This window comes from Cupressus sempervirens, chromosome 9, assembly GCF_028749045.1.
Source record: "Cupressus sempervirens isolate cs-2001-9-10 chromosome 9, ASM2874904v1, whole genome shotgun sequence".
Classification (NCBI taxonomy): domain Eukaryota; kingdom Viridiplantae; phylum Streptophyta; class Pinopsida; order Cupressales; family Cupressaceae; genus Cupressus; species Cupressus sempervirens.
In genome coordinates, this window is record NC_143126.1 from 71,654,268 (window position 1) to 71,681,061 (window position 26,794).

The 26,794-nt window shown below is 35.5% G+C and overlaps 1 protein-coding gene across 5 annotated transcripts in view; it reads right to left on the reverse strand.

Annotated features, from left to right (window-relative positions):
* PK3 (serine/threonine protein kinase 3) overlaps positions 1–25,651 on the reverse strand; it is a 169,774-nt gene extending 144,123 nt beyond the window's left edge. For 3 of the 5 annotated variants that reach the window (XM_089799011.1, XM_089799013.1, XM_089799012.1), the window contains exons 1-2: positions 25,241–25,593; positions 1,592–1,734 (exon numbers count right to left, since the gene is read on the reverse strand). In XM_089799011.1, the coding sequence (XP_089655137.1) occupies positions 1,592–1,734; positions 25,241–25,433 (336 nt within the window). In that variant the 5' untranslated portion in view covers positions 25,434–25,593. Of the gene's footprint in view, positions 1–1,591; positions 1,735–25,240 lie in introns of all 5 variants that reach the window. The other 2 variants (XM_089799010.1, XM_089799009.1) reach the window with 1 other exon arrangement.
* Positions 25,652–26,794: the final 1,143 nt, after the last annotated feature.

A 26,794-nucleotide genomic window follows, 5' to 3' on the forward strand; every position in this document is an offset into this window, starting at 1 on the left:
AAATGAATCTACAATTATACATACTCTGAAGGTCTTCTCTTCCTTAGTCTATGTTACTGTAAGGATATTTGAAGCAAATCTGATTGCACAGGGAGTATCTTGGTTAAGTTATGGTATCTCTCTCTCTCTCTCTCTCTCTCTCTCTCTCTCTCTCTCTCTGTATATATATATATATATATATCCTCAGTAATGAGTATGGAGGAGCGATCTTCTCTGGTTTCCAATGACTTATTTGTTTTCATGCCCTGATAACTTCTCCAAAATTTGCAGCCTTTCTCTAATACCATGTTGAGGGAAAGGATCTCTCCAAATGTAATAACATTAATATATAACATAACTATATATATAATGATATATATATATATATATATATATATATTAGAGTTTGTCTAATTGATGATTAAACTGTCTAATTGATGATTAACCAATAATGATAGAATGATTATCTCTAGGTTAATTCAATCCCAATGAAGCTACAATATTAACATCTCTCTCTCACTCACTCACACACACACACAATACATCATTTTTAGGCTTTATGCAATCCTCATAATATTGGAGCTTTTTTCTTTGCTTTTCCCTAACAAAATCGTGCGTCTCCTCTTCGATATTTGGTGTGCATGCTCTTGGATCTCTTAGTTTTCATATTCTATTATCATCTCTCCCTTAAATAATTGCTCTTGGATTAGTATGTCCCTTTATTCATTATTATTTCTATCATGGTATCATAGCAAGGTCTTTACTGATCCTTGTTGCGCTTCATTGTTGAAGGTTTACATCTGTTTTGGAGCACTCGCCTAGGAGATAATCCTTTTAGGAAAGAGGAGAGGAGCTTGTTGCCTGAATATTCATTCAATATTTTGTTGTAATCTATGTGTAGGTATCTATAGCTGTGTTTTTTTAACTTCTGGTTCAATAGAAGTTTTAAAATAGTAAGTTTTTAGACAAGAGGTTATATTTTTATTAAAAAATTACATAAAATTTCAAGTAATTTAATTTTTTTCCTTGTAGTTATTAACATTAAAGTTCTCTGAAAACAGAATAATTTAATTTCAAAAAAAATCTTAAGCAACGGGGGTTAATTTTTAAACGGGTAAAGTTTGATTCTTCAAGTGAATTTAAGGCTAGCAATTTACATTCATGTGTTTCTGCAAATATCTTGCAATCATGTCAACTTTTATTCCAGAATTGAAGTTAAATATTTGAAATTATCGTTCTAGGAAAACACATTTTTCTTTTATGTTTTGTTTTAACTTTTAAGCATTTATTAGATAAAAAATGCTAACAAATTTTATTTATCAAAAATTTAATTAAATAATAGTAATGCCTTTTTTGAAAACTTAATCAAAACATATGGAAACTTTAGCAAATAAGGGCAATAAAGAACAGAAAAATAACAAATTTAATAGTAACTTGAATGTTTTTGGATTTAACTATGTAAACCTTTGTCTATAGAAAACTTAATTAAATGATAACAAAGGCCATACATAAAACAAAGGTTTCAATAGATGCAATTTCATAAACAAGAAAGATCTGTCACTTGAATCAGTTTTAAATGCCAAACAAAGATAATAAGTGTTGAAGACTCGACCTTCACCGCAATGATGGAGTGATCAAGAAGAGGAAGTAGATTAGAATGGTTTAAAAGAGATGACACTTGTATCTCTTGTTTCACCAACTGTAGTTGCTCATCAGTTTGGATCAGCACCTTCTTCAATGCATACATTCCATCCTCTGCAATCATGAAAAACTGATATCAAAATTTATGGCAAGTATCAACTAAGTGGTTGAGCAATATTATTATTCTTATCTGCTTATTACAACAAAATGGTATAATACCACATGTCATATATCAACTATTTTCAGAAATGCATTGAGGCATTATCAATTGCAGTGCAAAATATGAAGCAACTCTAAATTCTACAAGATTCCTTTGATCCTGCAAATGAGCCCTGAGTTTTATCTTTAAACAGCATCTACAGCAATATGTATTTGCTGCACCTAGATTTTAGATTTAGATTATAAATTCCATACAAAAAGTCTCACTGGATAGGTTATTTCTTCTCCGAGACAGCAAAAGTCCAACCCATATTGAAAGCTAAATTGACACTACTGATCAAACTTTTGAGAGTGTAACATGCCAAACCTAACTACTCAAAATACAAGTAACAAACAAATCACATGAAGTAAAGGATGGAAATAGGGCAGACAACTGAAGGGACTGGGGGGGAGGCACAGGTTGGATCAGTTGTTATTTCTTCTCCGAGACAGAAAAAGTCCAACCCAAATTGAAAGCTAAATTGACACTGCTGATCAGAATTTTGAGAGTGTAGCATGCCAAGCCTAACTACTCAAAATACAAGTAACAAACAAATCACATGAAGTAGTGGATGGAAATAGGGCAGACAACTGAAGGGACGGGGGGAGGCACAGGTTGGATCAGCTGTCACAAACACAACTTAAACTAAACATATAAGCATAAATCAACACATCATGAACACACAACACCGGAAAAATTGTATGTGGAAACCAGGTTAAGGGAAAAGCCACAGTGGGGATGAACCCACAAGATAGGTATACTATGTTAGAAGTATTACACTGGGGAATGCACATGCAGTCAAGCACACTGCCTAGAGCTCACTGCTCAAAATGAAAAGGCTTACTACCCAAGGAAGGCTCACTGCCTGTACAAGCAAAATCGGATCACATCCGGAGATCATGAACTGTATAATAGCACCTCCTCTATGCCTGGATCAATTCCATTGAAGCAGAAAACAATTTTCTTTTACGCACTTCTTCACCATCTTCAAAAAATGTATCCACTCGGTGCACATACATACTCACACATTTCTTCACAACCACACATGAATACAAGATTGTTACATTTTTTTATACATGACATCAACCTTGAAAAGATCATCAAGGTTTGTTCAACACTCACCATCTGTAATGATCCTCCAAAATTGTCTCTCTAAGGCAATATAATAAATATATTTATATTAATTATTTTATATTATTTTTATGAACTAATATACTATAATTAACAAAGAATGTTTGAATAAATAATAAGAAGTGTGAATAAAATAATAATAGTTAATAACAAAAATATTATTAATTAATATGTCGGTTTTGGCATTCTACGGGATTTGCAACTAAATATTATATTTTAAAAAGCCAGTTTGGAGAAGGAAGAATACAGGTTGGAAATTGAATCCTTTTGGTCTTCAAGTGAAGAAATAATTTATTAATACTCTCCTTTCATCAGACCAAGGCTGACCTAGTGGAGAAACTCCAAGGAAGATTGTTGGCATTCAGTTGGTGCACGTGATGATTCTCAGATTTTTGAGTGCATTGCTACTGCAGGAGAATAAACAAAACATTTTTCCTTATGGTGGAGAAGACAAATTTCTGACAAAGACTGAAGGTTACAGTGAATGGTGGTGGTATTCAACGTGGAACAGATTTGCCTTACATACAATTGAAGCAGCCAAAGATTGTTTTATACAGCAACTGTTTGATGAATCGAATCCAAACTCTATTGGAGTGCCGAGGAGTAAAGTATTATTTGCATCTGACGAAATTGCAGGCCAATATTCTTTGTCTTATATGGCAAAAGAGAAGTCAGACATAGGCGGAGACGGTATTTTCATCCACGTGAAAGGTGAAAAGAGAGATTATCGGGCATGTTTATAGCTCAGAAGCATATTATATTCATTGGGACTGTACACTGTTTGACAGGAGGCAGTAGAAATTGACACAGAAACCAAATCAAGTAGAGTCCTGGTTGGTTCGAATCAATATCTCTGCACAGAAGGATCTTGGATGTCGGCAGTTTCCAGTTTGTAAATGAGTAGCATCAATATCTTTGCACAGGTGCATCATCTTTAAAACTTTGTAATAGTTTAATGAAGAGATCAAATTACCAATAGACGTGCAATATATCTGCACTTTGCATCCTTCCTATATTTGTAGCAGTTTGGAAAGAAATTGATTGCCAGTTACTTAGTCTGACACTGCCAAACAAAGGGGATGATATTTTAATTTTGAATCAAATCAACTATTGAATTATTCTCTGCATACAACAAAGATTAGATTGTTTTCTTCCACAAATTACTCAGGATTTTATACCACTTAGTTACAAAAATATAATCATACTTAATACAATATAACATCCAAAACAAGCAATGTTTACCAAGACATAGCACAGACCAAAAAATTTCACCTCAAACACGATACATCTCCAAGAATTATGCCTCAAACAATTGCAATGCACTATAAGCATCTTATCGGCCAAGAACATGAAGAACACCAACATACTAATGAAAAACATCAAATGCAAGCTCAACGGTCAATGCCGACCACCAACACAAAAGGCACACAATCCAAGAACATCCACAACATAGTTCTGAAAATCGCCTGAATCACATGAATCGTGATACGATTCAACCCAGCCATGTTTTTGTGAATCGTGAATCATAATTGGCGATTTTTTGGCATGAATCGCCTAAATCGCCGATTTAGGCAATTCATGCCAAAAATCGCCTGAATCTCCCTCGTGAATCGGCCACGGCAGCCCATAAAGTTGCATTCAATTTTTAACAAAAAATACATATTTTTATTGTTTTCTTTTTAGCCTTTCCTCTTTGTCTTAACCCTAAAGGGCCTTCTAATTGTTAAGCATGAGTAGAAGAGAGGAAAAGTGAGAGAGAAGAAGAGAAAAGAAAAATCACAGGTTTCCAATCGGCAAGAAGGAAGAGCACCAAAGAAATCAGAAGTCCATCTGAGCAAGCCATAAATTGCATTGTGAGCATTAAGGAGTCAATATCAACACTCCTCAACTCATTTGAAAGAAGTAAGTGCTGAATTTTTTTTACATGTTAGTGTATTATGCATTTTTTGTTAAATTTTTTTAGTTTTCATTTGCAAATCTTGAATTGTTTTAGTTTTACTAAATTGCAAACTAGGGTTTGTTGTTTTGTAGCTTTTGTTTATTAGTTTCAAACTTTGATATTTTACATAAAAAAATTTATTGCAGCAGCCCTTTGCTTTCATTTTCCGCAATGGGTAAAAAAGATGAATGTTGGAAATATAACGAAGAGTTTCCTGGAAGAACCAAATTTCAAACAAAATGTATATTTTGTAAAGAAAAAATAAATTATGGAGGTAGTTATAGATTGAAATATCACATTGCTGCTATACCTGGACATGATGTTACAATTTGCACTCAACAAACTGCTGAGGCAAAACGCACTCGTTTAGTGGCATTAGAAAAAAATTGAACAAGACAAATTGAATAAGAAAATGCAACTTGAAGGGTTACGGGGTATTGGCTCCCATGCTCCCGTAGCCGCATCTACATCTGCATCAGCTTCCACATCCGTAAGTTGTGTTGGAAAGGGTTCTTCCAGGCCTCCTTTTCATCCTAGTTCTAGTGCTCATGTGAGTGCTAGTGCTAGTCGGTCTTATACTGAGACAAAGTCCAACTCCAACCTATTGCGGCCTACAGTGCGAAAAAACGAAATGGATAGTTATTTTGTGCCCTGCACTACTCCTGGCTCCTAACCCACGCTTGAGGGCATGGGTTTGAACAAAGAGATTCATGATGCTGCCAGAAAAGAGATTTGCAAATTTTGGTACTTTTGCAAAATTCCATTTTTTGCAGCCAGGTAATTAATTCTTTTTTCTTTATTTTCTTTAAGGTTAAACTTAAAAGTAAAAGTAAAACTTTAATTATATCTACTCGTTTTATCATTATGATTCACTGACTAATCATAGATTCGCTTTACAAGCTTTCATAATTATTTGAGTCTTTGACATCTAAATTTCTAATCATTATCTATTTGTGACAGGGCTCCTTATTGGCAAAACATGATAAATGCAATTGCTATTTGTGGTCCGGGGTTTAAAGCCCCAGCTGAGGCTAAGTTAAGTGGATAACTCTTGGATGATATGGTAGAGGATATGAGGGTTGAGCTTGAGGAGAAACGAAAAGAGTGGATCGAAAAGGGTTGCACCATCATGACTGATCAGTGGACAGATAAGAGGAATAGAACACTCCTCAATTTTCTTATATCCTGTGGAGGTGATTGATCATTCTACTTTCCTATATACATAATTGTGAATCATGATTGACTATTTCAAATTTTGATTTGTTAATTGCTAATTTGTTGATGATCCATTATAATTCGTTGTTTTGTAGGATATACCATGTTTCTCAAATCCATTGATGCTTCCGCTCATGTAAAAAATGCCACATACTTATGTGAGGTTATTGAGGAAGCCATAGCAGAGGTGGGGGAACAACATGTGGTGCAGGTGGTGATAGATGATGCAACAAGTTATGTTGTTGCAGGTAAACTTTTAACTTTTCAAGTTTTGAAAATAAATTTATTTGAATTTTGAACTTTTTCTAATTCTAAGTTTCCTAAGTTCTAACATGTTTGAAATTTGAATTTCTAATTAACTTAAAATTGTTGTAGGTAAACTTTTGATGGAGAGGCACCCCACCATATTTTGGTCCCCTTGTGCGGCACACTGCATTGACCTCATGTTGGAGGAAATTGGCAAGCTTGAGTGGGTCAAATCATATGTCGAAAGGGCAAAAAATATATGCAAATTTATTTATAATCATTCATTTTTCCTTAGCACAATGAAGAAGTACACAGGAGGCAAGGAGTTAGCTCGTCCAGGCATCATGAGATTTGCCTCAAATTTCATCACACTGCAATCCTTATTGACATCAAGGGACGATTTGAGGAGCATGTTTGTTGGGCGGGAGTGGATTTCATCTTCCTATGTTGTGACCACTACAAGAGTAGATGTGGTGGATTGCATATTTGATGATGGTGGTTTTTCGAAACTTGCTAGAAAAATCCTTAAGGTAAATTTATTGCAATTTAACATTTAGTATTTTACAGTTTACTATTTAGTATTTAATATTTAATTATTTAATGATTTAGTTTTACTTTAAGTTATATTATTTTATATTTAAGTTTTGACTCAAATTTTTGTTTTACTTTCTATGTAGGTCACTAAGCCCCTTGTATGTCTCCTACGAACTGCTGATGGGGAGAAGCCCTCTATGGCCTACATATATGAGGGCATAGATAGGGCCAAGGATGCCATTAGAGCCCAGTATGCAGGAGTGCAAGAGAAGTATGCCCCTATTTGGGATATCATTGATAGGAGATGGCAGAATCAGCTCCACCGACCCATCCATGCAGCAGCTTACTTTTTGAATCCGGCATTTTGTTTCCATCCTGACTTCAAAGCGGATGAGGAGGTTCTCACCGGCTTATATACAGTGATCCAAAGGTTGAGTAGTGATGAGGATAGCGCAGCTGCAATCATTGAGCTCGACAAGTTCAATAATAAAGAAGGGCCACTTTTCTCTGGCAGGATGGCCATAGATGCTCGGGCAACAATATAGCTAGGTAAAAATTAAATAATATATTCAATGTTCATGAATCTAAACTTAAAGTTTATGACTTATAAGTTGTGCATTTTAAATTTTAATTGTTGATTATGTAATTTTAGAGTTGTAAATGAGACTAATTGTTTTTGTTTTCCCTTATTTCAAATAGATGGTGGCAAATGTTTGGGGCCACAACCCCAAAACTTCAAAAAATTGCCATCTGTATTCTGAGTCAGCAAAGCAGCACTTCTAGATGTGAACGCAATTGGTCTATGTTCGAGCACATCCACTTGAAGAGGAGAAATAGGTTGATTGTTCAGAGGTTGAATGATCTTGTCTTTGTTCATTACAACCTTCGTCTTAGGATCAGACAGATTTTGGGCGATGACTCCTCTCCAATCATTCTGGAGGAGATTGATCTAGAATCAGAGTGGCTCATAGAGGTTGTGGATCCAGTCTTCACTGAGGAAGACCTTGTGTGGGTTGACCAAGTGGATATAGAGGCTAAGGCTGTGGACATGGCAGAGGAGGTAGCTAGAGCACATTCAGGCATTGGTAGACGCACACGCACACGCACAGACATAGGCCCTAGCGATGTTGTTCGTGAGCCCATCTTATATGTGGGGGATATGGCTCGGCGGTCATCTAGGACCTACCTTAGACGCCTTTCTAGTAGGCAGACTAGATACTCAAAGGCTAAGGCTGAGGCTACGGCCGAGCTTGAGGATGATGATGAGGATGATGATGAGGCTTGAGCTAAAGCATTTTTTTTAATTTTGTTTAAAAATATTGATATTGAATCATTGATAAACATACGTTTCAAACTTTCATGGATCTTCATCTTAGATTCTAACATACATTTATGATTTGATGTCTTATGGATCTTCATCTTACATACATTCTATGATTTGAATCACTATGATCATTTGATTTCTATTTACTTCAGCTAGCCTACAATTTACATTTTACATAACATAGTTACGTATGTGATGGATTTTATGTTCCATGTTTATGTATGTTAAGTTTTAACTTCTATTTGATGATGTTATAGTGTGTTTAAGTTATATTCAATAAAGGGTGCATGAAATAAGTTTTAAATTGTTAAAATCTCTAAATTTAAAGGGTTTTTTCAAATTTGCCGATTCATCGCCAATTCATGGCCGATTCATGGCCGATTCACGATTCGATTTGGCCTTGCCGATTCCGATTCTTGTTACTTTGATCCACAAGCATCATGAATTACCATAACTATATCTGCACCAATATAAATTACTAGAATCATTAGCATCTTCATGCTAAACCTCAAGAACACTAATTGCAACAATAAAAATCACTTGCAAGCCTCAAACCACGAATGCTTGAATTGAGAACACACATCAATGTCTCAAACATGCCTCCAAATACACAAAGAAAGACATTACAATGCAAAGCAATGCTGATCAAAATAATGTCACTCTATCATAACTTACTCAAATCTCTGTGTGAATCTCTGGAACTTCAATTGAATCAACTATAAACAATCCTCTACAAAATCTTTACTCCGCAAACTCAAAACTTCATCATACTTGCTACGATGATCAAATGAACGCATTTAACTTCACTACATCATTGCCTTAGATAGAGAAATATGTTGACATCAATGACAATACATCTCTCAAACACATTTTTGTACATTCTTCCAACAATCTCCCCCTTGGGCATTGGCTGCAATATATGATGTGAAAAACAATCAATGAAAAAGAAATCAACAACTCCCCCTTAGACCTTGTACACTAACTTTTATTTTTATTTTTCACACTTTCACATGACTCTCTTCCCCTTTGACATCAAAGGCAAACGTATTTATGCATCTGACTAACAAAATACAAAACTAACTACTCCCTAAATAGTAGCCATCAATCATCAATGCATGTCACAAGATATGACTATGAAATGCAACAGATTGATACATACCAATGCATCTTAGTTTTGATCGGGAGGCAAACCACCCCTAACTTCCCTCTAAGATACTCAAAAGTATCCTTAGGCAAAAGCTTCGTGAAAATGTTTGCAATTTTTTATTTAGTAGACACATACTCCAATCTGATTTCCTTCTCATTTACCTTTTCTCTTGAAAAGTAACTTAATGGATATATGTTTAGTCTTTGAATGCAGCATCAGATTCTTAGAAATGTTAATTCCACTTGAATTGTTACAATAGATAGCAATAGGTTCATCATACACCACTCTAATATCCTTCAACATATGCTTCATCCATACCACGTGAGTGCAATTGGTTGCAGCAACAATATATGATGCCTCTGCAACAGATATTAAAGTGGAATTATGTTTTTTTCTCAACAATGAAACCAATGTTTTTCCCAAGAAATATGCACCAATAGTAGTACTCTTCTTGTTATCCATATTTCCTCCCCAATCAACATCAATAAATGCACTCAAAGTAAAATCACATTTCGGATACCATAGACCAAAACCAAGTGTCTCTTTCAAATATCTAAAAATTCTTTTGACGGCTTCGACATGAGATTCCTTAGGAATAGCTTGAAATCTAGCATAATACACAAATTGCATTCATGATATTGGGTATTCTCTAAGTCAAATAGAGCACTTCACCAATCATAGATCTGTATCTAATCTAATTTGCCTTGGGTGAGTCATCATTTTTGGTAAACCTACATCTGGTCACCAGGGGAGTACCAATTGGCTTTGAATCTTCCATTCCAAACTTCTTCAACAATTCTTTCACATACTTGGACTAAGATATTAAAGTTCCATTTTCTAACTATGTGATTTGTAAACCTAAAGAAAATCATCTCTCTTATCAAAGAGACTTCAAATTCATTTGACATTTCATTAGTAAACTCTTTTCTCAACTATCATCCCCTCCAAAGATTATATCATCAACAAAAATTTCAACAATCAGAATGTTATCATTTTTTAAGTTCAAGTTACTAATAGAAATACCTTTATTTAATTGAACCTTCAGTAGATATTTGTCCAATCTGGCATACCATGCTCTTAGAGCTCGCTTTAGTCCATACAAAGCTTTCTTCAACCAGCACCCCGTATCACTTTGATTAGACAATTGAAATCCATCTAGTTGCTCAATGTACACTCCTTCCAATTCAACATTCAAGGATGTTGACTTGACATCCATCTAATAGAATTTTACATCCTTGTAAGTAGGAAAAGCAAGCAATAATATTATGGCTTCAATTCTTGTCACAAAGGCAAAGGATTTCTAAAAATCAATTCCTTCCATTTGTGAATATCCTTTACAAACAAGTCTTACTTTGTTTCTAATAACTTCACCTTCCTTATTCAATTTGTTCTAGAAGACCCATATGGTTCCAAATACATTTTTGTCCTTAGGTTTGGGACAAGAACTCATGTACTATTGATTTCAATCTGCATCAATTCTTCTTCTATAGCTTTTATCCAATGTTCATCTTTACATGCTTCATTCACATCCTTAGGTTCAATCTTTGAAATCAAACAATACTCAACTCCATCTTCGGCAACTCTTCTTCTAGTTTTTACACTTCTATTTCCATCTTCTATAATCTAACTTTTAGAATGATTAAACCTTACATTTATCTAAAAAGCCTTAGGCTTCTCCCTCAAGAAAATAACCCACATCATCCTAAAACAATCATCAACAACAACATGAAATATTTTTCTCCTTATAAACTTCTAACTCTAGATGGACCATATAAATCAATATGCAGAAGATCCAACAATCCACTTGAATGATGATTCTTAATCCTGAAAGTAGCTCTGGTTTATTTTTCCAACTAACATTCCTTGCACATAGTGTTAACAAGAAGATCTCTCACAACTTGAGTAGAACATTCAACTTCTCATGTCTAGATATCCTCCTTGATGATCATACTCCTGGGTCACATCTCTTCTTATCCTTACAGGAAACAATAGCCTTGAATGCAAATTCCGTCTTAAGAAGAGAATCGCCAAACTCACTCATCTCAAAAGTTGTAAGCTTACCAATCAACATCTCTAGTTACATTTGTCGCAGTTCTAATCTCCTCAATAGCAGAAACTTTATGCTTATAAGATGCAAATAAAGATCTATGCACTTTAGCAACAATCTTTGATTCTTCCAACTGTCCACTGGCACATCTAATATTGCAGACACGTTCATTCACCTTTTACATATAAGAAGTAATGTTCTCATCTTCGCTCATCTTCAACATCTCATGTTTTCCTCTTAGGCTCTGCAACTTTGTACTCTTCACATAACTATCACCTTCATGCAAGGTTTCCAACTTCCAGATCTTAGTGTCCGTCAGAGCACTCAACAATGCTTCCTTAGATCTAACATTGTATTCAGCCTTGTTTATCTCGTCTGGAGTTGTAGAATTTGCAGGAGAAGTATATTGGGTCTTAGTAATATCTCAAAAAGGTTCATTGATGCATCTCAGATGACACTCCATGTGATTTTCCAAAGATAGTAGCTTGTTATACCATCAATCTTGGACTATCCTTGTAAGTTGTCATCCCATATCACCTCAAGTAGTTAAGCTTCTTTAGATAAACTTGCTCTACTACCAATTATGGAAATAGGATAAACAACTTAGAGGGAAGGTGAATCAGTTGTCACAAAAACTCACACAACTTATACTTATTCCTAAATCTGATAATTAAACATAGAAGCATAAATCGACAATACATCATTAATGGATATACTACTGCATTTTTTGTATGTGGAAACCCAATAAAGGGAAAAATCATGGTGGGGATGAACCCACAAAATAGGTATACTCTATTAGAAGCATTACAATGGGAAATGTACGTGCATCCAGGCACACTGCCTAGAGCTCACTACTCAAAATGAAAAAGGTTTACTAACCAAGGAAGGTTCACTGCTATACAAGCAAACACAAATCACATCCGGAAATCATGAACTATATAATAGTATCTCCTCTATGCCTAGATCAGTTCCATTCAAGCACATAACAACTCTCTTCTATCCACTTCTTTTTGCATTCAAAAGATGTACACATACATACTCACACATATCTTCGAAACCACACATGAATACAAGATTATTACATTTATTTATACATGACATCAACCTTGGAAAGTCATTAAGGTCAAATCAACACTCAACACTGACACCTAATTACAAAAGTATAATCATACTCAATACAATATTACATGCAGACCAAGCAATGTCAACCAAGATATAGCACAGACCAAAATCTTTCGCCTCGAACACAATACACCTCAAAAATTACAGCTTGAACATCCACAACACACTACAAGCATCTAGTCAGCCAAGAACATAAAGAACACCAACATACCAAAGGTAAACATCAATTGTCTGCTCAATGATCAATGCGGACCACCAACACAAAAGGCACACAATCCAGAAAACATCCACAAGCACCATGAATTAGCATAGCAATATCTGCACCAATACAACTTACTGGAATTACTAGCATCTTCATACCAAACCTTAGGAACACTAACTGCAAGTCTGCAAAAATTGTCAACCTTAAAAAATCACTTGCGGAACTCAAACCACAAGCCACTTGAATTAAGGACACACATAAACGTCCCAAAAATGCCTCCAAATCCACAGAGCAAGATATTATAATGTGGAGCAATGCAGATCAAAATAATGTCACTTTGTCACCACTGCACAATCAGAAAAACAGTCACAACACAGATACTCATAACTCACTCAAATCTCCATTTGAACCTCTGACGCTTGAACTGAATCAACTACAGACAATCCTCTACAAAAAAATTTAGTCCGCAAACTCAGATCTTCATCATTCTTGCTACATTGATCAAATGAACTCACTAAACTTCACTGCATCACTACCACAGACACAGAAATGTATTGACATCAATGAAAACACATCTCTCAAACATATATTTACACATTCTTCCAACAATAAGACTTTTCATTCAACATATATAACAGCAGTTAACTACCTCTTATTCGCATGAGCTTGATAACTTCAAGAACTAACCAGCTTCAATAATCAATAATCTTCATAATTATAAAAATAACTCCATTAATTAATAAGCCTCATAGTTATATTACTTCATACTTCATGTGAAGCAGGTATAAATGTTATTTGAAAATTCTACAAGGAAGGAATGGGTCCTTTACTGCGGATTATACCAGTTGTATCATCACCAAACCTCAAAACACAACTTATATCTTTTCCAAACTCACAAACTTACTCTTATCACCTGTCATATGATGAGAACATCCACTATCAATCACCCATTCATCTTTCTCTTCAACTTGTGCGGCCATAGCTCTGTCTGCATTCATGCAGCTAGTAGAGTCACTAAGGCATTGGATCATCTTCCTTAATAGCAATAAGTACCCATTCATTATAACGTGAATCTCCTTTATCAGATTCATCATTTGTTGCACCTTCATCGGCAACATAATACCATTTCTTCTGAAATCTAGGTTTCTTAAGTTTAACCTTACAAACTCTTTCCGGACATCATGAGGCAAAATAACCTATATTATTGCAGGAAAAATATTTAGGAGACAATTTTCATTCATACTTACCAGCATCTTTGGACAATCTCTTGAAAATAAGGGCGCTTCAAGCTCTCACTCTTCATCTTCAATCTCATTTATCTCATTCTCATGTCTGGATATCCTCCTTGAAGAACATTCTCTTGGGTCACATCTCTGCTTATCCTTACCGAAAATAGTAGCCTTGAATGCAGATTCAATCTTAGGAAGTGAATCACCAAACTCACTTATCTCAAAAGTTGTAAGCTTACCAATCAACATCTTTAGTTACATTTTTCACAATTTTGATCTCCTCAATCGCAGAAACTTTATGCTGATAGGATGCTGGTAAAGATTTGAGCACTTTAGCAACAATCTTTGATTTTTCCAACTATCCACCAACACATCTGATATTGCAGACAAGTTCATTCACTTTCTGCATGTAAGAAGTAATGGTCTCATCTTCAACATCTCATATTTTCCATTTAGGCTCTGCAACTTTGCACTCATCACATAGCTGTCATCTTCGTGCAAGGTTTCCAACTTCTTCCAGATCTCAGTGCCAGTGAGAGCACTTAACAATGTTTCTTAGCTCTAATATTGTATTCAGCCTTCTTTATCTAATCTAGAGTTGTAGGATTTGCAGGAGAAGTACATTAGGTCTTAGTAATATCTCAAAAAGGTTCATCGATGCATCTCAGATGACAATCCATGCGACTTTTCCAAAGAGAGTAGCTTGTAGTTGTACCATCAAATCTTGGACTATTCTTGTAAGTTGGCATCCCAGATCACCTCAAGTAGTTGAGCTTCTTCAGAGGAACCTTCTCTGATACCAATCATGGAAATAGGGCAGACAACTTAGAGGGGAGGTGAATCAGTTGTCACAAAATCTCACACAACTAAAACCTACTCTCAGATCTAATAATTAAACATAGAAGCATAAGTCAAAACACATCACGAACATTACAGTATTTTTTGTACATTAAAACCCGATTAAGCAAAAAATCGTGGTGGGGATGAACCCACAAAATAGGTATACTCTGTTACAAGTATTACAATGAAAAGTCTGCATGCATTCAGGCACACTCTCTAGAGCTCGCTCCTCAAAATGAAAAAGGTTTACTAACCTGGGAAGGTCCACTGCCTATACAAGAAAACATGGATCACATTCAGAAATCATGATCTATATAATAGTATCTCCTCTATGCCTAAATCAGTTCCATTGAAGCACAAAACAACATTCTTCTACACACTTCTTCTCTGCCTGCAAAAGATGTATACATTCAGTGCACATATCTTCACGACCACACATGAATACAAGATTACTACATTTATACATGAAATCAACCTTGGAAAGATCATTAAGGTTGGCTCAACGCTCACTGCCTAATTACAAAAATATAATCATACTCAATACAATATTACATGTGGACCAAGCAATGTCAATCAAGACATAGCACAAACAAAAATCTTTTCAATCAAACTATATAACAGCAATTAACTGCCTCTTATTCACATGTGTGTGACGACTTCTAAAAACTAACCAGCTTCAATAATTATTAATCATCATAATTATAAAAAGAACTTCATTAATCAATGAACCTCATAATTAAATTACTTCATACTTCCCGTAAAACATGTAACATCACCACCACCCACCCACCCACTTCTGAATCATTGTCCTCAATGATTGAGAGTAAAAACTATTTATATTGTTTGCCAAAATGTAATATCACAAAAGTTTCTTCAAACATATCCAGAAACTCAAAACAAATGAGGAAATTTTTGGAGTATTTCATCATAATACTACCAAGTTGGTTGTCCTCTCCATATCAATCTAACTGGATCTTACATTGAGTAATCGCATTCTTATGTAAGTGGAGCTTGTGTACCTCATGCACCTTGAGTGGCTCAATCATGACCACCCCTAGATCTTGCACCTTCAAGGAGTTCCAATAAATTATGAGCTCAAATTTGCTATGTATTTCTTTATATATGAGACAAGAAAAGCATTATTTACCTGGACAAGAGCTAGTGGTAGAGCAGTCCACAGAGTTGATAACTTCCAGGACCTTAAATGGTTTTACATGTCTAGGTGCCAGTTTGGAATATTTCAAAAACTTAATTGGACTTTTTTAGGGTTTAACTCTTAGGAGTACCTTCTCCCCAACCTCATATTGTCTAAGTGTGCATTTAGCATCAGCATTACTTTTATGTCGATCATTAGCCTCGACTAACTTTTCTTTGATCAATTGTACTTGTTCTGTCATTTTCAAGAGCATCTCAAGTCCAAGAATTACCCTGTCCTCACCTTATCCCAGTTGATTGGTGTCTTGCACCTTCTTCCATATAATGCTTCAAATGGTGTCATCCTGATGGCTCACTGGTGGGAATTTTTATAGGCAAATTTTATTGATGGTAAGTCGTCCTCCCACTTATGCTGTTGATCCATGTTGTATACTCTTAAGAGATCTTCAAATGCCTCGTTTACCATTTATGTTTGAACATTTGTCTCCAAATGAAATGTTGAACTTATGTTCAACCAAGTTTTGTAGTGAGCTGCATTTCATGCTTCCTGATAGCCCCCAAGGCTGATAACCATGGGTAGCAATGAAGCATGTGCTATGTTATGTTAAGGGCACTTCTGATTTTTGTCTTCTATACAGCAGAAATCATGGTCCTAAAACTTATTGGTTTCACAGACTCAGATTGGAGAGGTTTCATTGATGGCAGAAAATCAACATCTGGGTACGTTTCCAGTTTGGGATCTGTGCAGTCACATGTAATAGCAAGAAGTAGCAACAGGTGCCTCTTTGGTCAATAGAAGTTGAGTATCGAGGAACAGTGAAGGCAGCCTGTGAGGCAATTTGGCTTCGAAAGATGCTTTCGGACATTCAAATGTCTCCAGCAAGTCCTACTCCCCTTTATTGTGACAATCAAGGGGTGCTCAAAAGGGGTGCTCAAACTGGCCATGAATCCAGTATTCCATGAGAGAACTTAGCATGTTAATCTTCATTGTCATTTCATCAGACAGTTAGTTGAAGATGGATCAGTTCAATTGCTGTATGTACCAACTGCAAATCAGACAACAGATATTCTCAGCAAGTCTCTCTGCCCAGAAAAGTTTATAAAATTCAGAGCGCAACTTCTTGTAGTTGATAGATTGACCATTAAGAGAGGGTATTAGAATAATATCTTTATTATTTCTTATTTAATGGTCAATATTGTAGAATTTGTAAATATTAGATAGTTTCTGATTCTACGATTGGTACATAATGAAAACATCATCTCTTCTATAAATAATCACTTGATCATTCATTCAATTTACTTAGTGTTTTACCAATTACTTGCATAATACAATTAATATTCATTGTTTCTATCCGTAAAGGAGTAACCAACAATTCATTGTTTCAAGTGCAGAGAATACAATAAAGGAGCAACCAGCAATAAGTTTAAAAGACAAGTTTTAATATTTCTAATTAAGATACTAAAGAAGCACTTGTATATGACAGGCACATAAGAATATAAAGGCAAACTACTACATAAATATCGTAATATATATTAACAGTGCTTTATGAGATACTGTTATTGTATAATATGTGACAATTTAAATTTGTTTTTTATCAAAGCTCTGATTCCAATAATAAATATTTTGAATAAACCAAACTATGGTTTGGGAAAATTGGTGTGACTTGAAGGGTGTAAACTTGGAAGTCAATGGCTGACTCAGAAGAGCCACAATGTCATTAAATTGGAAAGAGTTTTGCTAATTATAAGGTGTGATTATGGTTTGCAAATACAAATCAAAATTATTAAAGAAAAGTCACAACCATTCAATGGTTGTTTTTACATTCAAGAGGTCCCTCTATTCATGAAGGGAAAATGATATCAATAAAGAAGAAGAATTTACTTCCAAGGTAGCGATTCAGGAGGACGGGCAAAATAAGTGCTTGAACTACCCATTGACGATTTATAGTTTAGGAGTCTTTATTGAAATATTAATGCAAACATGGCTTCGATCTAATGATTATTGTGGACTATGTTCATAACTGACATGTTGAAAAGACTTTACAAACTTTCAACAAATGCAACTGGCAGATATAAAGCCAATATCTACAATGTTCGATGAGAGCCTTGGAACAAGATGTGATCACACATCAACACATCAATGGTTTTATCAAATGATGTAAGTGCAAGTACCATAAAAAGTATACATATGATAAAATTAAAGATGAGATTTCACAAAAAGGCATGTGAACAGTTTGGCAAAATGTCCTAAAGGGAATATCATCCCATGGAATCAGATGATTGCTTGAGATTCAGAATATAGATCTACTGAAGAGGCAGTCTAACATTTTAAGCCAATGAAGTCTGCTGGTGTAAACTGTGGCAAGATGGGAGCTTTAGAAAAAGGTATTGGTATCCTTCAAACATTTGAAGGTAAAGAATTTATCAGATGTTATAGTTGCAGATGCCTTCACAGATATGCTTGTGAAACATGAAATCACAGGACAAATGCATATCATTGTTTGACAGTGATGCCTCAAAGAAATATGTTCTCACAGTCATGTATGTGTAAGAGAATCGTCAAATCAATCATCGATCAGCCATAGAACAATCAGCAAATATCAGATCAAACAGTACACAACACAGTGCAAGTAAAAGAGCAAGCGTCCATCAAGCAAGTAGTATTCGAATAGAATGAAAAGAGAATATAACAATTAAGTCCTATCAGCCATCAAACAAACACATCAAGCACTTATTCGCATACACAGAAAGGAAGAAAGGAGTCTGATTTCAGTGGATAAGGAGAACTGATAAGTACAACTAAAGAAAGGACAATCATAATCAAATAAGAAATTCGACCACAACAGAAGTTGCAGCATCTGAACCATCTGAGTAACAATAGCAGATAAAAGCTTAAGCAACAAACAAAGGAAAGCAATCCATTTCATTACTAGAAAAGCTATTACAGATTAAGAGAGGATTCAATCCTCTTTCTGGATGGAGGTACTTAATTTAATAATAATCAATTGTCTACTTACTAAAAACGAGATCCAAGATATTCTTAGTGGAGGGCATTCATGATCAATGTCAACATTCCTAAAAGGAATCCAGAGAGAGATTTTAATATCTCTTAGAGACAGTATATACTGATAATGGTAAATAACATATGCATATGTATAGAGGGATGCGCCTTGGTGGACTATCCATAAGGCTTGCAAAGAGATGGAATCTCTTCCCAAGACTTATGAGGATGGATATACCAGATGATGGCTATCCTAGAGGCCTTATGAGGATGGATATGCCAGATGATGGTTATCCTAGAGGCCTCTAACAAGATGGCAGAATAGCTGAGGACCATTCTAGATTAGCCTTAAGGCAACTAGAGCCCATGGACGTCCTCCCCAAAGAGCTAGGAACCTGATTACAAACTCTCCCTGATGATTAACTGGGAATTAGCATGGGATTTAGATATATTTACTTTCATTTATGCTTTCATTGGTGTATATTTGTATGGTATCTACTAACATTGTGCAGGTATATTAGTCAAGGATCAAGCAATACTTAGGATCGGAAGTGGAGACATTACAATGTTATCAAAGCATGATCCTGCTATCCTACAGGGTAAAAGATGAAACAAAGAATCATTCTAATCGATAAGAAGAAACCTGATGAGTGGTTCTTCCCTGGTTTATCTAGAATAAGGAAATGACTCGAGAGAGATGAACTCAAGGTATTCCATCATCCTAGTGTGTTTTTGGCGAAATTCAATTGGCACCACCATGAGATGGTCTGGGATCATTTCTCGAAAAAGACAAAAGAAAACTTGTCTTAAATTAAATGTGGCTATCAAATAATAAGAAGAAAAAATATAATTGCTTGCAGACCAAGCAATTTTAGGGAATGGCGGATTGTAATGTCCCCTTCCTGAAAGACAATTTAATGAACCGGTAATATATTAAAATTAAAATATAAAAATAAAATTAAAGTAAAAATAACTAAATAATAAATGATAATTAAATAATTAATTAATTAAAAAAAGGTTTTGAAAGATGATAAGACGATCATCACTAAAGGGAACTATAATAATACATCAGCTCAACTAAGAGCGGACATAAGACCAAAGAATTATGAAGAATTTATCAGAACTATATTAAATAATATATGCAGCTCTTGTATGAATAAATGCAGTGATTAATATTCCTTCTTTCTATCTGTACAGGAGTAGCCAGCAATTCATTGTGTAAGTACAGAAAATACAATAAAGGTTGTAACCATCAATTAGTTTATAATACAAGTTTTAAACTGTCTTATTCAGACAATAGAGCAGCGATTGTATATGACTAAGATGGCATTGGAACATAAAAGAAAACTACTATGTATATATTATAATATGTATTTCTGGTGCTTAATGAGGTACAATTGGTGCATAATAAGCAACAATCTAAATTTGTCTTTACGAAAGCTGTGATTCCATTAAGAAATATTTTTAATAAACCAAACTATGCTTAGTGGAAAGATCGGTGTGACTTGAAGAGTGTGAACATGGAAGTTGACAGCTGATAAAAAGAGCCATGCTGACATTAAATTGGAAAGAGTTTTGCTATTTAAAAGGTGTGATTATGGTTTAGAAATACAAAACAAATTTATTAAAGAAAAGTCACAATCATTCAATGGTTGCTTTTACACTCATACGTTGCCCCTATTCATGAAAGGAAAATGATTTGATAAAGAAGAAGAATTTACTTTCAGAGTAGGAATTTGGAGGGTATAGGCAAAATGAGTACTCAAATTACCCATTGACAATTTATAGTTTGGGAGTCTTTCTTGAAATATTAATGTGAGCAGGGCTATTAACATGGTGTCAATCTAATGATTATTGAGGACTGTGTTCATAATTGTTGGAAAGGCTTCGCAAAATTTCAGCGTATGTAATTGGTAGATATAAAGCCAAACTCTACGCTGTTTGATGAGAGCCTTTGAACAAGATGCTGTAAGTGCAAGTACCATATAAAGTATGCAAATGAAAATGTGATTTCATGAAAAGTCATGCGAACAGTTTGGCAAAATGCCCTATAGGGATGTCATCCCATGGAATGAGATGACTGCATGAGATTCAGAAGATAGATCTACTGGAGAAGCATTCTTAGATTTTAAGCCAATGCAATCTGCTGGTGTAAACCGTGGCAAGATGGGAGCTTTAGAATAAGGTATTGATATCCTTGAAAGCATTTTAGGTAAAGAATATATCAGATGTTATAGTTGCAGATGCCCTCACAGATATGCTTGTGAAATATGAAAGCAGAGAACACATGCATATGACTGTTTGACAGCGATGCCTAAAAAAAATATGTTCTCACAGTCATGTATGCATAAGAGAATCATCAAATCAATCATTGATCGGCCATAAAACAATCAACGAAAATCAGATTGAACAATATTCAATACGGCAGCAAGTAAAGAGCAATTGTCCATCAAGCATGTAGTATTTAGATCAAATTAATAGAAAATATAACAATTAAGTTCTATCAGTCAACAATCAAATACATCAAGTACTGATTCGCATACACAGCAAGAAAGGAGGGGGTCTGATAGCAGCAGATAAGGAGAAATGAGTAAGAAGAACTAGTAGTGAAACTAAACAAAGAATGATCATAGTCAGTGAGATATTCGGCCACAACTCCAGTTGCAGCATCCAAACCATCTCAGAAATAATAGCAAATAAAATCTTCAGGAACCAACAAAGGAAGCTGATCCATTTCATTAATATAGGCACCTTATGAGATTAGGAGAGGATTCCATCATCTTTCCAGATTGGAGGAGGATATCAAAACATATACAAATCAGGTCAGATCGATCTTAGTTCTAGACAACTAAGTCGGGGTACTTAATTTAGTAATAATCAATTATGTTTACTAACTAAGAACGAAATCCAAGATATTCTTGATGGAGGGTATTCATGATCCATGTCCAGATTCTTAAAGGGAATCCAGAGATCCAACAGCATTCGTGATCAATGTCGACATTCCTAGAATCCAGAGAAAGATTTTAGTTTCTCTTAGAGACAGTAAATACTGATAGTGGTTGATAACATATGCATATGTGATGAGGGATACACTTTGGTAGGGTAACCATAAGGCCAAAGACTTATAAGGATGGATATAAAAGATGATGATTATCCTGGAGGCCATAAAGAGATGAATCGTAACAAGATGGCAAAATAGCTGAGGACCTTTCTAGATTAGCTCTGAGGCAACTAGAGCCCTTGGAGTTCTCCCCAAAGAGCTACAAACCTGATTACGTACTCTCCCTAAGGATTAAGTGGGTATTAGCATGACATATATGTATATTTGTATGGTATCTACTAACATTTGTGCAGGTTTATTCATCAAGGATCAAGCAATTATTAGCATCAGAATTGGTGACATTACAAAATGTCACTTGGACCCCTACGGATAGATCCCCATCGAACACAGATTAAAACCGTAATACATCATAGAATTAAAGATGTCATCAAATGTCACTTTGTCAACAACTCAACTACCAACACTTTTGTAACTCAGCCTCAACACAAATTTAGCAGGAGAAGATTCTGACTAAGGCTTGGAATTCCATACAAAATTTACAAATTATATACATAATAGCATCCACAAATTGTTCCCTCCATCAATGAGGTAATAAAAAGAAAAGCTCCCTTCATATTCACCAGATACCTCCAGAGTCATGGGACATTGGAATACCAAGCTCAATTTCATGAGTGCAGCCAAAGGTAGTCCTGGCCCAAAGGGTGCAGCAATAATCTTTTGCATGCTGGATGGCTAGTTTCTCAAGGATGATTCTTTCTTTCTCAATAGTAAAACTAACAATAAAGCACGAGAATTAGAAGTTTTGTTTGGATGCAGTTGATTTCTACTTCCATCAAGCATTTCAAAGTGGAATGTGAAATCCCTTCTCATTATTGACAGATTAGAACATGATCAATTGCAAGATTGGAGATTAAAAATCATTATTGAAGAAATCTGGATTCTTCAAACTAGATTTAAGCTCATAGAGTTAACGGCATTGCTCTAAAGAAGGCAATATGATGGTGGGCACGATGCAAAATGATGGCACAGATTAGCTACCTTTCTCATTTAAGGTTACTAAATGCACAATGGATTGGAACTTGCAAGTGCTACTAGACATGTTGGCTCCATCCACTAAGGAGCAAAGAGAACCCCGCTTTCAAACTCCTAATGTTTATTTTTAATCATTTTTTTGAGAGAAGGGATTATGTTGTTTGATGCTGGGATTTTTCACATACGCAGATGTGTGAGGATAAGCATGTAACTACCTTAGCACATGAGCCAAGTTTATTTCTTCTCCCCTGCATTGTTAATCTCACACTGCATTTTTCATACCATTTGTTTGTTTGTTTATTTGTGGAGGAGAGTTTACATGGTACCAAAGTGCTCCGTGCTCTATGCTCCCTAGGCCAGGGCCATATTTAACAGCAAATCACGGAATACATTCAATATTCCCACATTTTCTACTTTACACCTTAATAAGTTGCTTCTTGGACCCAATGGTTTGGCGAACTCGGGGATTCTGCAAACCCTTGCATATGATTCTAGTGTTTTACCTACGTAATCATCTAGGGCTCCTGATTAGCCATCAGGAAATGGATTTGGGGAGAAACATCCCCTCCAACAATTTGTTTATTGTGGAGGATGATCAGGAGTTGTCTTTGCAGGCTTCTTCATTGCCATCTGAGACAGTGCAGGTGAAGATTTGTATGAGTCCCTTCCTCTATGACCAAATGGCTAGCTCTGTTTTACCTAATCTCACATCATGTCTTGAAAACTGAAAACATGAAAGTTATCATTCAAGAAGGAAAAATGGAAAGCATGCAGGGCTTAGCCATTTTGGCAACAGGTGGTAGTTTCCAGCTCATTCGGTGGGACACTTAGAGCCAGATATCTTTGTTTCCTCTAAGGAAGAAAACCATATGGCGTCTTAGTATGCTTGTGTTGGTTTTGACCTAATGGCTTTTTATACTCTGTTTGGGGATGTATGTATGTGTCTTTGGTAGCTTTTTTTGGATGTACAAGGATTTCGTAAGCCTTATGTATATATCATTTTGGGAGAGCTCACATTGAACCCTCAATTAATCTGTCAAGAGCACATGCAAAATACTGTTGAAAAGCATAATAAATAAATTTAGATAATGCACAGCTACGAAAATTTTACAAACATCATTCAATTCAACAACAAGGGAGCTAAAAACTGTCTATTATCTTGTTACATTCTGGTGAGCACTTGCCTGCCAAGTTTCCATAGGGTAACTCACCGAGCAGATATATCTTGTGACTACTAACCAGATTCAAACATTATTTCCTTACCAACTCCTTATCAATCTGCAATGTAGCTCATTGTCTTCTAACATAAGACTGGATGTTGTAGTTTGGCTTAATTAAGAATTCTACCCAAAATTTATCGCTCTGTACTTTAAATTTAGGATTACACAAGCATTTGCGGTAAATTGAACATAATCCTTCAACGCTTCACAGATCCGGCATAATTGAAACGGAAATTAAACTTTAAAACTCGTTGAAAGAAGAATTGAGACATAACAACGTATAGTATTGTCTGTTATTCTAAATTGCAGCGAGAGATATAAATTAACTAAAATTTACAACAATATTTAACATTAGGTGGACGAGATTAAATCTGTAACCAAATGACATTGTGCATGGACTAAGATTGTACTCAAGCTAGTAAATCATGTGCCTGACGGGGTGCTCTACCACTCAGCCGTCGACCCTTTGGTGGTCATCGGTTCCATTATGTGTGTAGTTTATTTTCTTCAGACATCAAATTGAGCCCCTGAATTTTAGTTTTACATGGCACTCTATCCTAAATTCAAAACATGTGCTGAGTTTCAGAGTTGCATAACCGACAATGGTGCAGAATTTTTCAATTTTACACAGATCCGGTATAATTTTAATGCAAATAGAAGCTAAAAAAGAAAGAGAACAGAGGAAACAATTTGCGTCAACTCTCTAACTATAAATTACAGCTCAGGTAAACTTGCAAACTTAATTATAGATTTCAATTAGTTAAAGACTTCGGTTGCAGGTAAATTGAAGCCACTGTATAACATGAGATTCTGTCATTCTGCATTCGATTTAGACTCAATGCATTGTGCCCTAAGTTCACTGTCCGGTACCTTAAATTTTAGTATTGAAGGAAATTACGCTGAATCCATTAAAATTTTCAAAGATCCAACATAATTTAAATACAAATGAAAGAAAAGAGAAATCAAAAAAGGCAACCTGAGACGTGTGACTGATCCTTAGGCTCCTTGGCAGGGGCTAGAGATGTCTGCTCTTTAACCAAATAAACGAAAGCAAACCCTCCTTCACCAATTTGCCTCACAATTTTGAAGCGCCTTTCGTTAATCCAGACATCGCCTCCTCCATTGACGACGTCGTAGAGAGCATTCAACCCTGAAAATGTGCATCCCATGACTCTCTTGAATTCAATTCAAAATTCAAGCACTGCAGCAGATCCAATTATGATTATCATATCTTCCTCCAAATGTTCAGTCAATTTCTTATAAAGTAAATTTATTTTCTCCTGCGCAATGCCAATACCAATTTATTCAGCAATTTAAAAAAATGATTTTATTTTATTAACGTGCACCTAAATTTTAACCTTGACACCAAATACTAATCGTTCGGCTTGATTGATGCAATCTCCACGGTTGATTTTAACGATATTGTAATTTTGCTGACGTGGAGACAGAACAAGGATCTGTAGTCCTTCGTGGATGTCTAGTCATTATTTTTCCGCGGGTGAATCCCAAAAACCGGTTTTGGGATTTGCGTCTAATATAACAATTTTGTACTTGGTTGCGCTTTTATGCGTTTATGCTATGCAAGATCTTTCATTCATTAAAAATCTTTCATTCGTGCAAGCTTAGATCTCCGTTTATGTTCGCTTCATAAGTTTTATAATGCGATCTTTTTGCTCAACAAAGACTCAGCATTTTTTTTAAATTTGGAAGAAACAAATTAATTTTTTCAGTCTTCTCTTAAGCTATCACTAAGCCGAAGAATGCACATTTTGTCTATGTGTTCTTTTCCAAAGTTTGCCCCTGGGCTCTCAACTCAAGCATTTGGGAGTCTCAGATCCTATCTGCCTCTTTTGTGGTCACACTAAAACTTTTCTTCACATTTTCTAGTTTTGTCAAAGAGCTCAACAATATTAGTTCTAGATTCATGAGTTCTTCAAACATTTTAGACCTGAGCCTTTCTCTTGGCCTATGATTATGTTGGGAGATTCTCTTAGAATTATGTTCAAGCATTCTCAGAAATGGCATGCTTTCAAGATGGAGATCTTATTTACACTTTGGAAAGATAGGAATGTTGTTTTATTCACTCCCAGATTTCTTGATATTAATGTTTACATGTACATTAAGGCTTGTATATGTAACAATATCATGATGTACATTCAAATACAGACTGATGAAGTTGCACTAGAGGTGGCCCACCTTCAAGAGTTGCTTAACCATTGGGGCAATGTGCCTTGTACGGTTGTCAAAGTTCCCTCGAATTCTATTTCTACGGATCGCACTCTGCCTCCTGGTCGTTGTTGGGGTCGCAATTCCTCTACTCATCACTGCCATATGCCATGTTCCTAAGCTCCTTGTCGCTCTCTTAGCGGTGGATTTGATGGTCAGCACCACCGCTCAACCTCTCTATGGCGGGGTTCTAGTCGGTTCCCAGTTGCTCCTCTTATTGCTCCCACTGATTCTAGTCGGCCCTCCTCCAACAAGTATCCATAGTGGTCATTCCCCCACCTAGGATTAGCGATCTCACCAGCCA